This window comes from Hyperoodon ampullatus (assembly GCF_949752795.1).
Source record: "Hyperoodon ampullatus genome assembly, chromosome: 13".
Lineage (NCBI taxonomy): Eukaryota > Metazoa > Chordata > Mammalia > Artiodactyla > Ziphiidae > Hyperoodon > Hyperoodon ampullatus.
The window spans coordinates 40,631,991-40,645,393 of record NC_136926.1 but is presented as its reverse complement, the minus strand read 5'-3'; the positions used below and the strand labels follow the sequence as shown (position 1 = coordinate 40,645,393).

The 13,403-nt window shown below is 49.1% G+C and overlaps 1 protein-coding gene across 1 annotated transcript in view; it reads left to right on the top strand.

Moving 5' to 3' along the window:
* Positions 1-5,682, top strand: part of TMEM241 (transmembrane protein 241) — a gene marked incomplete at both ends in the record, with an annotated part of 103,171 nt that extends 97,489 nt beyond the window's left edge. Inside the window, one exon of the mRNA XM_079717441.1 lies at positions 5,622-5,682. Within this exon, the coding sequence (XP_079573567.1) occupies positions 5,622-5,682 (61 nt within the window). The remainder of the gene's footprint in view (positions 1-5,621) is intronic.
* Between the last annotated feature and the right edge of the window lie 7,721 nt (positions 5,683-13,403).

Genomic DNA, 13,403 nt, shown 5'->3' with positions numbered 1-13,403 from the left:
GACCAGCTCGCGGATCCTGGGCAGGGATCCGAGGCCAGTCTCTGTCCTGTGGGAGCTTAGACTGATCGGAAGTCAGAAGGCAGGGCCGCAGGCCTGTTTTGTTTGGACCTTCTGTGTTTGCCTGTATAGTCATTGTTTCTTCTTTTTTGATTTTCAAATTTCAAATTACTCAGCATTTAGAAATCAGGTGATTTCCCTGTAAAGTCCAGATCTCCAGATTCTTTTGAAAATACGGAACAGCTGTTTTAAGTTGGGCCTGCACGTCCACACAGCAGCAGTCGCTGGAGTGGGTCGAGGCTGCCCGCTCAGTGGACACGGGCTCCGTGAGTGAGCGTAGCTGCCACCGCTGCAGTCTGGCTGAGGGCGGGGACCCTGGATCAGCCGATATCCTCGCCTGCATTTGCTTGTATGTTCATTCATTCTATAAGAAGTGCTTACTGGGCTCTGAGGCTCCAGACACAGTCCAAGACCCCAGAGAGGTCACCCTCTAGGAGACGAGGGCCCATGTAATTAATTGTCCACCTTCGTGGGTGGGCAACAGCTTAGAGGCACAAAATAGCTCATTGTCTAAAGTAGGGTTTTTCACCCGCAGCACTGTTGATGTTTTGGACCAGATAATTCTTTGTTGTGAGGGGCTGTCCTGTGTCCTGTAGGATTTTTAGCAGCAAACCTGAGCCTCACCTCACTAGATGCCAGTAGCACCCCCTCAACTGTAACAATGCAAAACGTCTCAGGACATTGCTAAAGGTCCCCTTAGGGGCAGAATCGCCCCGGTTGGGAATCACGGGTCTGAAGTTGTGAGGTGGTTAGTGGAGACGTGCCATTTGAAATTTCAGCAAGATCTTAAGGAACTTGTCTATCTCCTAATTAGAGATTTGGATCAGCTCCAGGGTCAGGTCCTGGGCAGCCCTTGCTGCCCGCTCTGTGTTCCACGATCAGCATGTACCACACGGCGTGACACGTGTGCACGCCTTGCCCACCTGCTGGCTGAAGCTCCTCCAGGAAAGGAGCCACGTTTCGCTCACCTTTGCATCTCTCCTTCCGGCACTGTTTGCTGAATCAACAGGCACTAGGCTTCTCAATACTGTACCCAAGAAAAATGATAAGCCTAAGCCCCCAACATTGGTCAACTTTTAAAGCCTTTAATTAGAAGCAGCTGCTCTTGGGGACTTCCCTGGTGGCGCAGTGGTTAAGAATCCACCTGTCAATGCAGAGGACACGGGTTTGAGCCCTGGTCCGGGAGGATCCCCCATGCCGTGGAGCAGCTAAGCCCGTGCGCCACAACTACTGAGCCTGCGTGCCAAAACTACTGAAGCCCGCGTGCCACAACTACTGAAGCCCGCATGCCTAGAGCCCGTGCTCTGCAACAAGAGAGGCCACCGCAATGAGAAGCCCACGCACTGCAATGAAGAGCAGCTCCCGCTCGCTGCAAGTAAAGAAAGCCCGTGTGCAGCAACGAAGACCCAACACAGCCAAAAATAAATAAATGAATAAATAAATAAATATATATATTAAAAAAGCAACTGCTCTTGTCCAGCTAATTACCTTGTTTTTAACTATAAAAGCCCAGTATTTTAATATCTATTGCAAGCCCAGTAATTTAAATTTCCAGATTAATATGTATTCATTTTTTAATGAACAACCTTTTACGGTGCAGATCGATAATGAATTCCCTCCATTCCAAAATTTCGGCAAAGGGGATTCAACACATACAAAAGAAAAAAATTCTGAACTGTGAGTGCTGTTCCTGTCGAGTAGAATTAGTTGTGTGTGCCTCCTCTTCGCATCCTCTTTAGACAAAGAGAGTCACTCTTCTCTGTGGAATGGTTTAGGTACCAGGAGAGAAAGGAATAACCAAAACACATCCTGTTTCTTTGTAGGATTTCGTGATCAGCTCCTCCCCTTTGCCCGTCATTCACCGGGCCTGCCATTGATCCTGGGCTACAAACATGAGGATCGCTTCAACTTGATCCCAGTCCCAACCTCATTAACACCAAGAGTCTTTAGAAAATGGTCTTATATCCTCTCTGAGTAGAGATGTCTGTGCCTTTCATTTTAGGGAATGCTTGGAGACTGCCCAAGTCTCTTTGTAGGAAGAGTGAATTTGGGGGTGAAGAAAGAACTTCCACACACCCCAAAGTGCATCTAGGATCACAGTGTCTGAGGTCTTTCAGTTTTTCATCTGAATTAAAAATTTGAAACCTCTTCTTTAAAATGCTGAGAAAGGCCTTCATAACTACGCTCATTACTTTTCGACAGAGTAGTTTATCAAATTGTGAACTGTCACTCAGCAAGTCCCCAAGGGAGTGGTGAATTAGTTTTGGTGAGGAAAAGGGAAAAAAACAAAAGTAGTTTGGAATCCAGATGGGAAAAGGGGGAGCAGTTATAAGAATTCCATCACTCACTGAGTAAATATTTATTGGGTGTTGTGTTAAGTGCTAGGCCTACAGCTGGGGAAAGGATACAGTCTCTGTCCTCTGTCTGGAGGGTTCCATAGGAATTCATTGAATCACCACAGTAATAAATGTATAATTGAGATGGGACCTTTGGCTCCCGATGGGAGAAAAGAGAAGGAGTGGAGAGACGCTGAAAATAACCCCCTGGAAGAGAAGTGAGTGATGACTATTTCTGGCTGCCTCTGCTCTGCAATCTGATGTTTATGCCTTGTTACATGAAGTTTGTTCATTTCAGGAATGATGGGGATTATAAGATTTGCAAACAGTCCAGTAAAGCTCTGACTTAACCAGCTGTAATGCGATTAAGATTCCTGCCCCCCTCCTTGTGTCAGCATCTCCCGCTGTTTAGAAGACAGCATCAAAGCTCACCTCCCTGGGTCTCTTTAACAGTAAACGGAACCAGGTTTGTTTTCATGTCAGCGTTCCCTAAGCTGCTAGGTGTTTCATTAACTCGCCAAGCCAAGGGGATGAAATGCAAGTTTATTATGCTGCAGCATTGTTCTAAGGCTGCAGGTGTGAGGGTGGCAAAGAGCCAATCGATACCCTGTTCTCCCTGGTGATTAAGGAAGATTAGTGGAAATGACTGTGACCCCACCCCCGTTACATTTGCAGAAATAAAACTCTTCCAAAGCCAAAGTTCTGTACAGATCTTGCATCAGGTCACGGTGACTCTGTGCTTTCCCAGGGGTTTAAGAAGCTGGTCTGTGCGTTCTTTAAGGGATGTTGAAGGAAACAGCAGATTGGCTAAGAAGGAAAAGCCAGATCTTTAGAGGTGAGCCTGTGTACAAAACGAACGGCTTCCCCTTCCCAGGCCCCTCTTCATCCAAAGTGAAGAGGCAATAGAACCCACCAGCATCTGGGTCTGTCCCTGGACTAGACCAGGGACAAGCACAAATGGGTCATGTTTCACAATACGGTCTTTTGGAACTTGGACCCTAGTTTCTCCCAGGAACAATCCTATAAATGATGAATATAGATCTAGGAAAGTCCTCAGAAATTTATTCGGTTCGTAATATAGACACAAACGTCAGCTAGGTTATTATGAGCTTAGTATGCGTTAAAGAGAATTCATCAACTTATTGTCACTATTATAGTACTTCTGTAGGAAAGAGGAAAGTACATTCCAACTTGGAGCTTAAGCTGTCAGGCAGACATCTCCCTCGGGCCCCTCTCCTCGCTTTCCCCCTTGTTAGCGGGCTCGGGGGTCATCCTCCCAGCCCACTCCCCAGTGACTGGCTACTTGACCAGCGCCTCTCTGCCCTCACCCAGAGAGAGAGGCCTGACATCACCAGGGAGCGGACGTGGCGGGGGTTTAGGGGATTTTCCCACTCTGTAGGGTTGGCGGATGTGTGATGGGGGTGTAGATTTGTTCTCTGTTGCTCTAGAAAGCAGAACGTAGACTCACAGTTGAGGTTGTAAGAAGCAGCTGTCAGGTCAGTATGAGACAGGACTTCCTCCAGGCGGGAAGAACCTTGTGCCCGGGACCTGCCACAAGATGCCCGTAGATGCCCATAGATGCTTGCCTGAATCCCATGGCTAGAGCTGGCTTTGCAGAGCAAGATGCGTCCTTCACAAGGAGTTTTCTAGCAGAGTTGGGGAAGCCAGCCAGTGGTGAGGGCTGCTGAGAAAGGGATCCGTACTCTGGGAGAGCAGTCGAGAAAAGAATAATTTCATTGCTTGCCCATTGTCGGCCACACATGGGGGTCAGCTGGTTCAAGTACGTCCTTCTAAGCCTCACAGAGATGATTAGATGTGATTGTCTCCTGTGGTGCAGCTGAGGAAACAGCCCAATAACACTTGCAGGATTACGTAGCTAAAAACACCTGAGCACAGTTTGAACTCAGCTTATTGTTTTTCTATTCTCACACTTATTCGGTTCACTGCTATACTGGAAATGGTCCATGGTACAAGTTACCTTTATGTCGAAGTCACCCACGTAGGTGACATTTTTCACTGGAAACAGGATATGCACAGCCTAAGTGTGTTTCATACATTTGGTGCCTTAGATATATGCTACGAATATGGAGACGCAATAGCCCAAATGTGAGAGTGTGGTGTGTGGGTGTATAGGAGGAGTGGGTGTATAGGAGGAGTGGGATACTGGGCGGGTAAATGGGAGAAAAAAGGAAGAAGAAGGTGGGATTGTGGGGTTGTTGGCACCTCTGGACAAGAGCATTTCATCCTCAGGGACCCCCATCAAAATCCTTTACTCATGGCCCAGCCCAGGCCTTAGAAGTGCTTTTGGGGAAGAATGACAGGGGATTCAGACAGACACCAGGTTGTCTGCTGAGAAGTTTAAAATAGGAAATGTGCAGACCTTTCATTGTATTACATTTTAGGCATGTTGAAATATCCAGCTCTTCTCTTTCTCACACTCTTCCATTCTCCTGCTATTTTTTCATTTTCAAATCACTGACCATATATATCTTTCTGCTCTGGTGGGAAATTCATGATTCCCCATTTGTATTTTCTTCATTATTCTTTTTTTTAAAATATTTATTTAGGTTGCGCTGGGTCTTCGTTGCCACAGTCGGGCTCCTTAGTTGTGGCATGTGAACTCTTAGTTGCGGCATGCGTGTGGGATCTAGTTCCCTGATCAGGGATTGAACACGGGTCCCTGCATTGGGAGCACAGAGTCTTAACCACTGCGCCACTAGGGAGGTCCCCACCCCGTTTGTATTTTGTTTTTAAGTGTTCTGTTAGTCTAAATGAAATAAAAGGATTCAGAGATTGTCAGCTTAATAATGATAAGATTATGGATATCTGCATGATTTTATATTCATCAACCCTCTATGGCAAAAAGTATCAGGTGGCTCTGTGGGAAGCCCTCCTCCAACATTTCTGCCAGAGAGTATTAACGAAGGGCAGTCACTGTCACCTGGTCAGGATGGTTGGGACACATCACCTTCTTCCCTAAGGGGAGGTATCACAGCCCACCTTGCAGCCCACTCCCCTCCCCCCGCACAGCTGAGGCTTACCCTGGACGACTGGGCAGTCCCTAGGCCTGACCTCAAAGCAGGGCAGTGCGGGCGGGGGACAAGATGCTCAGCTGCGGGATGAGGGGGCATCCCTTGCCCTGTGGTATGTGGGCACCAGGCAACTCCGTGCGTCCACAGCCCCCAGGCTCCGGGGAGGGGAAAGATGACCTCTTGCTGTTTCTTGCAGCCTCCTGCTCGGCGGCCTTGGAGAGGCCTTGCTGGTTTTCTCAGAGCGGAAGGGCTCCTAAACACAGGGAAAGTGGACTCCCAGGCTGCAGGTGGAGAACACCGCCCTGGGCTTTGGAGCTCCCTGTCCCGGCGATAGAAAGAAGAAAGCAAGAACGATGAGACGCTGCTGCTCGCCATGTCGAGGAGAACTTTTTCTGGGGTTTCTGGGCTGCTGCAGAGAGTGGACTGTGTCGAGAGGCTCCCCCAAGTCCTGCTGACTGTGCTGTGAGCCCAGATGTGCAGAAACAGATGCAGGATTTCACCGGCATGGGGATGGCTCCGTCCCCCTTGATTGCCACGCAAGCCTCCTTACTAAACACCCTTCCCAGATAAGCGTTCACTGCCTGCTAGTGGGCCCAAGGTATTGCGTTGCCTTTTTGGTTTTGTTTTGTGATTTTACATGCTTGGAGACTCTGACACCCTTTCCTTGCTGTCAGGCTGGCTTGCCTAGAACTCATACTCCCCCACCTAGGGGCGCAGAGAGAATTCCTCGAGCGGGGCTAACACTGGGGGTGGGGGTGGAGGAGGTAAATGGGGGTTCTGGGCCAAGTAAGACACCAGCAAGGACACTACTTCTCCAGAGTGCATGCTGAAGCCTTTTTATGGTTGTGTGTTGTGTTGAATTCCACACACCCTTTTTTGCCTACCATTAGGTTAACTTGGTACTAATGATTACCAGAGGGAATAGGATTAATAAGCACTGGTGGAGGAAACACCAAACAAACATAGTTATGTAGGGGCTTCCCAGGTGGGGCAGTGGTTGAGAGTCCGCCTGCCGATGCAGGGGACACGGGTTCGTGCCCCGGTCCGGGAGGATCCCACATGCCGCGGAGCGGCTGGGCCCGTGAGCCATGGCCGCTGAGCCTGCGCGTCCAGAGCCTGTGCTCCACAACGGGAGAGGCCACAACAGTGCAGAGGCCCACGTACCGCAAAAACAAACAAACAACAAAAACATAGATGTGTAAACGCACACACAGTTATATTCATAATCCATTTAATTCCCTGATATCTCAGAGGAGGTTTCAGATCATTGAACACTGAAATATATTTTTCAGGCCAGATTAAAAATAGGATGAAAACTCTAAACCTTGCCTTTATGGGAGTCAAAAGAAATGAATTTGCATGAAATGGTCATTTGATTCTGAACCCCAGTGAAGGTTTAAGACAATAATGTCTAGCTCCAAATATTCCTGCTCATAATAGGTTTTCTGAATGCATTATACTCTGCCAGGTGTCAGTTTTGGTCATTTTGAGACACAGAAGGTAATGAAGTCCAGGGAGTCCTGTCCAGGAAGGCCCTGCAGGGTTGGACACCCCGTTAGTGATGAAGGACCACCTCCAGCATCTGGGAAACAAGCCTTGTCCATTCTTGGCCTTGTGAAGACTAAGGTCAGCTCAGTCAGGCCATTCTTCCTGCAGTTTTTTCTCCAAGTTGTTGAAAAAAGAAACAGAAGATGAAACAAATAGGAATGGATTAGTATATTTGGACCTTGAGTACCTTAAATTCATTTCCTTGTCTTTTCCTGGTCTCTGCTTGTCATTTAAGGTAAACATGTTCAGTGACCTTTATACATATATAGTTTCACTTTGCTTTTTGTTCCTAACCTGAAATGTCAAACCTTCTACCAAGGATCAAATAGAAAATCTGGGTTTACAATTTTCTTTGTTCTTTTGCTCCCACAAAACTGTGTCCGTACACCTGAGGCCAGTTCTCTCTTTGCAGAAAGTGGTATCTGTCCAAATGTCATCTTATGTCTGTCTTTCCAAGTCTCATTTGAGCAAATGGAGATTCCTAAGGCTAGAAAGAGCCATGTACAGTTAACAAACCCCGTCCCCTGTTCCAGCAGGACTGACCTCAAAAACTTCTGCGGCAGATAGAGAAAGACAAATACTGTATGACATCACTTATATGTGGAATCTAAAAAATAATACAAATGAATGTATTTGCAAAACAGAAACAGATATAGAAAACAAACTAGTGGTTACCAAAAAGGAGAGGGAAGGGAAGAGGCAAATTAGGGGTATGGGATTAAGAGATACAAACTACTGGGCTTCCCTGGTGGCGCAGTGGTTGAGAGTCCACCTGCTGATGCAGGGGACACGGGTTCGTGCCCCGGTCCGGGAGGATCCCACATGCCGCGGAGTGGCTGGGCCCGTGAGCCATGGCCACTGAGCCTGTGCGTCCGGAGCCTGTGCTCCACACGGGAGAGGCCACAACAGTGAGAGGCCCACGTACCGCAAAAGAGAGATACAAACTACTATATATAGAAAAGATGAGCAACAAGGATATACTGTACAGCACAGGGAATTATAGCCGTTATCTTGTAGTAACTTTTAATGGAGTATAGTCTATAAAAATATTGAATCACTATGTTGTACACCTGAAAGTTAATACAATATTGTAAATCAACTATACTTCAATAAAAGAAATAAATGTACCTCAAAAAACCAAAAAACAAAATTTCTGCTGCAGAGTTTTAGACCTTTTTTATTTCTTTTCAAAGAATCTCTAACAAGGATTTTTTTTGGTTTTTGTTTGTGTGATTTTTTTAACTTCATTCCAGAGTCCCATTGTTTTTAAAATCTCAGGTCTTTTCTTACTTTGACACTAGCAAGGGGCAAAGGATAAGATGTTTCTTCAATATACCATCCTGTTTCCTTCAGCTTCCATTTCTTCTTGGGATTTTTTCTTCAAGCTTTTACCACCATCTTTTATGCCCAAGTTCACGTGCTCAGCTCTGAACTCAGGGTGAGCCTAGAGGGCTGTAAATCAAGGGACTGGCCTAGATTACTGCTCTCATTCTCTGTGGCTCTCTGGGCCCCTGGCCCCCCTGGTGGGGAATCCTCAGGTTACCCCAGCACTCCCTTTTACCCGAAATGATCCATTTGGTCATGTCCTATCTGGGTCATGTCCTTGCTGGCCCCATGTCAAAGCCAGGGTGTTTTGTCTTTTTATTTGTCCAAATAACGAATACGCTTTCTGTCAGGAGAAGCAAAGTTCTGTGTGATTGTGTATTATTACTAATCTGCTATGGATATAAGGAAAAATAAACCATATATTTTCTCGGTAATTGGCCTTTCTCTTCTCTTCAGCCTCGACAGGAGAGTATTGCAGAAAAGGTTGTTATCCTTGGGGAGTGAGTTCTTGCATCTTAAACACAGGCCCAGACTTCTTCCAGCATCCAGGCCACTTAGCTCTGCAGAGGGAGGTCCACCCAACTCCTCCCTCTAGCCCTGCCCTGTCCCGTAGGGTAACCACCAGCCATGTGTGGCCGTTGAGTACTGAGAGGGTGCCCCACCCCTACTTACCTCAATGGTATATACACCCCTTGCAGTTCCGGTCTCTTTCTCTTGAATCCGGTCTGGCTCTGCCTTGCTTGCTACCAGTAGGAGGTGATAGAAACAATGATCCCAGACTTCCAAGCCCAGGTTGAAAGCCTTGCAGCGCCTGCCTTGATCTTCTGGAACAGCCTTTGGGAGTCCCGAGCTGCCTTGTAGAAGTCTGACTCCCCTGAGGCTGCTGTGCTGGAGAGACCAGGTACAGGAGCCCTGTAGACAGTCGCTGCTGCACCCAGCCTTCTCGCCACCCCACCAGGCCACCAGACATGTGAGGGGAGCTACCCTGGACCTTCTAGGACCAGCCCATCTGCCAGCTGAGTGCCATCAAGTGATCTCAGTCAATGCCACGCGGTGCAGAAGCATCAGAGCCTGCATGAGTGCCTGACCACAAAATCATGAGATACGGCAAAATTGTTTGAAGCCACTAAGTTTTGGGAAAACTTGTTATACGATAGAGAGCCTCGAATTCCCGTCGTCTCAGGTGGATCCAATCTGAGCACTCTGAGACCCTCCCCTGAGTAGACTTGTTCCAGGAGAACCAGTCTGCTCCAGCTGCCTTCCACCCTGGAGCTGCCTGGAGAAGGGGGCCCCGCTGAGTGTCCAGGGCTTTCCCAGAACCCCGTTACAGGGCAGGATCTGTGCCTTTGGGTCAAAGGACCTCATTCACTCATTCATTCATTCATTCAGAAAATACTGAGAACCCACTGTGTGCCAGGCTCTGTTTTGGGCTTGTGGATATATCCATGAATAAGATGAGTCCCCCTGAAGCTTACTTTCTAGGGGAGGAGACAGACAATAAACAAGTAAATAATGGAATTTCAGAGAGAGTTTAGTGCTTTTAATAAAATAAAGCCCAGATGGAGACACAGACTCTTCTGAAAATCTGATGAAAAGTAAGGAATTTCTCTTCTGAAATGTGCAGTCACACACACACACACACAATTAAGCATGTAGTTGGGGGATTTATTCTCCCTGAAGTCCATCTATTGGGCCTCTGTTGGATTCCAGGTTAAGAACAACTGAGTGAGAACCTCTTTGGGGGACATGGGGTGAAGTCAAGGGTGCCCATAGTGGAATGTGCTGCCGCCCCCCACTGGTCTGAGTGGAGGCCAGGTCACTGGGCCTTGTGCAGACAATGGCGGCCACAGAAGGCTCAGCCCTGTCTCGGGGGCACTCTCAGGCTGGTGTGGTAGAGATGCGCAGACTTGAACATGGATCTCATGGTCCATTTCAAGGGCATGACGCACCTGGTAGGAACCTGGAGAGATGCCGGGAGGGAGAAGTCCCAGCTGCGAAGCCCATCACCGAGAATTACTGTGGGCCGTGCAGAGTGTTGCCCAAAGGGCTTCACTCCTGAGACATCTCAGCTAATCCTCACAAGGAGCCTTTGGCGGAGGAATTGCCATTGGCCTCGTTTTGCAGAGGAGAAGGCAGACACGGAGAAGGTAAGTCACATCCCTGAGGCCCTCAGCTCGGTGGAGGGTGCGTGAGGATTTGAGGGACGTTTGTGACCTCCCAGCCCTGCCTGTCAGCTCCCACGGTGTCTGCCCTCCCCACGCAAGTGACAGGGGACCCGAGTGAGCAGAGCCGGAGCTGGGGGCTCCAGCCACGCTCAGGCAGTAACCGCCGGCGAGGCAGGGCCCAAGAGGCCAGGAGGTGGGTTGGGTCAGGCAAGGGGTGTTTTGAATGCCTGGCTGGGAAATTATGTTTGTGAGCACCCGTGATGCTCTAGATGGGGTGCAGGTGCCTCCCCCATGCTGTGTCACCTCGTCTTCACAACCCTGGACTTACAGAGGACGCCTCCGAGAGCCTGACCGGACAGGAAACCTCGCCACGCTCACCACTCCTGAGCTAAGATTCCAAGATGGCTTTCACGACCTTTCTGCCCTGGCCCGTGCTGTGTTATGCATTGTCTGTGGGCACTGCCCGCGTCACCCCCACCACGGACCACTGGGTTCTGAACAAACCAGACGAGCCAAGCCCCCCACCGGTGGCCCTCGTACAAGGTCCAGGGCAGTGCTGTCCCCCGTGGGCTTCGGCCACTCGGACCCCACACTGGCCGCCTGCCTGGCAGCTCCCGGGTCCTCTGACCTGGGCAGTAAACCCCTGGGAAGGCTGAGCCCATCCTGGAGCTCACACGGGGCTCCCCCTCTGTTCTGGAGACGTTTCGGAGACTCAGACATCCTGTGCTCCTCGTGGAACGGGGGATCCTTTGCTCCTGCTGTGAGCTGATTTTCGGTGGCCTGGCCAGCAGAGGCTTGCCCTGTGCAAAAGCAAACCTTGGCACACAGACCTTCCTCCAGTTCCATCCAGGCCCAACCGGGGAGGGGTCTGAAGGAACCGCGCCCCGCTCCACCCCCCAGCTCCCCTCCCTTGGCCGCTGAGGGTGGAATCCCATTTAAACAACCGCCTGAGCCAAAAGGAACATTTGAGTCATTTATTTCCTTCTCGCCGTGTGAAGAGGCCCACGGGCGGGCGAACACAAGGCCTCTGTGCCTGTTTGTCTTCACACCCATCACTCTGAGCCTCCGGGAGAGCAGTGGAACCCTTGGAAACGGGGGGATTTAATCCAGGCACCATCCCCTGGCCGGTGGATTTGCAGGACGCATTAAGAGTAGCTGTTTAGCGAAAAGGGCTCTAAGTGGGAGATAGACCCCTAGGTTCTGTCCAGGCTCTCTCACCGCCACGGCAAGTTATAGCAATCATTCCTTCATTTATCTCCTCTTCCCTTCATTCATCACACACCTACTCTCCCGCAGATCTGGCCGCTGCTGGAGGGGAGGCCCGGCTCTTCACACAGGGGAGGCTGTGGGCAGGGTCTGCTTCGCACGGAGAAAGCTGCAAGTTGTCCCTTGTCCTGGCGGAGCAGCTCTGGCGACCCTCTATGTGACTGTCGAGTACAGAAAATACACCCTCCCTATTCTCAGGGAGGCCCTGAGTCGACAAGAAGACCTGCAGACTGATATTTTTTAAAAAATAACAGCTTTATTAAGATATAATTTACATACCCTAAAATGTACCATTTTGTTTAAGGTGTTGGGTTTCTTTTTTTTTTTTTTAAGTCTTTATTGAATTTGTTACAATATTGCTTCTGGTTTACGTTTTGGTTTTTGGGTGTGAGGCATGTGGGATCTTAGCTCCTCCACCCGGGATCCAACCTGCAGCCCCTGCATTGGAAGGCGAAGTCTTAACCACTGGACTGCCAGGGAAGTCCCTAAAATGCACCCGTTTAAAGTGTACAGTTCGGTGGCTTTTAGTATATTCACAGAATTCTGCAACCATCACCACTATCTAATTTGAGAACATTTCCGTCACCCCCAAAAGAAACCCTGTACCCGCTGTCACTCATTCCCCCACCACCACCACTGCCACTGACCCAGGCAATCCATTTTCTATCTCTACACACATGCCTGTTCTGGAGATTTCCTATGAACAGGGATCATGCAGTATGTGGCCTTTTGTGTTGGACTCAGGTTTTTGAGCAGTTCATGTCCTTCTACCAAAGGCTGCCTTCCCTGGCAGCCATGCCCCTGCCTGGGGGTGGGATGAGGGGTGAGGTGGGATCCTGAACATGGAGCATGGAAAAACTGGGGGTGGGAAGAAGGGACCCCCAGCACCTGGAGGTGCGTGAGGGAGCTCTGGAGAGCGGCAGTGGGAGGGGGTGGGCCATACTCTTCCAGAGCCTGGTGGCCACGGTTAAGGTTTATATTTTAGTCAACGCCCTTTATGATCCTCAGGGCTTCAGTAAAGTCTGTTACACAGGACAGCCTGGTGTTGGCTGTCCTCTAGGGAATAAAGGGCCTGGGTCCCCCGTTGGTGGTGAAGCTGGACAGGGGAGAGGAGGCCCGGCCACCAGTATCCAGCCACTGGTACCACTTTAAAAAGCTCCCAGATCTGTCCTTGTCTCTCCAGGGGCCTTGAAGGTACAATGGAGTCAAACCCGTCATTCTATTTGTGTGTGTGTTTGTGTCGACTACTCATCACACGTTCTCTAAGTAAAACACTCTCTCCCGGGAGAAAGGAGAGAACAGACGTGGTGGGTTTGCAGGTTCGCCCTCGACAGAACAGACTCACGCCCACAGGTGACAGAGGACGTGGACCAGGAGGGCAACCGAGGGCACTGCCGTGAGAATTTTGAAACCATAGAAAACAATCAGAAACAATGTATATCAACAGCATGTGTAAAATAAGCTACAGTTCAAAGTTAAGCTGAATAACCAAACCATGAACATTACCTCCAACTAATATTTGCTATTATTTAGAACATTGCACATATTTTCAGTAACTTAAAAGTGAATGTATATTCTTCACATCTCCTAATCCTCCCAGGAAGTACAAGTTTCTTTTCAGTAGATTTAAATAATACAGCCAAATATTTACTCATAGTAGGAGATTCTGGCAT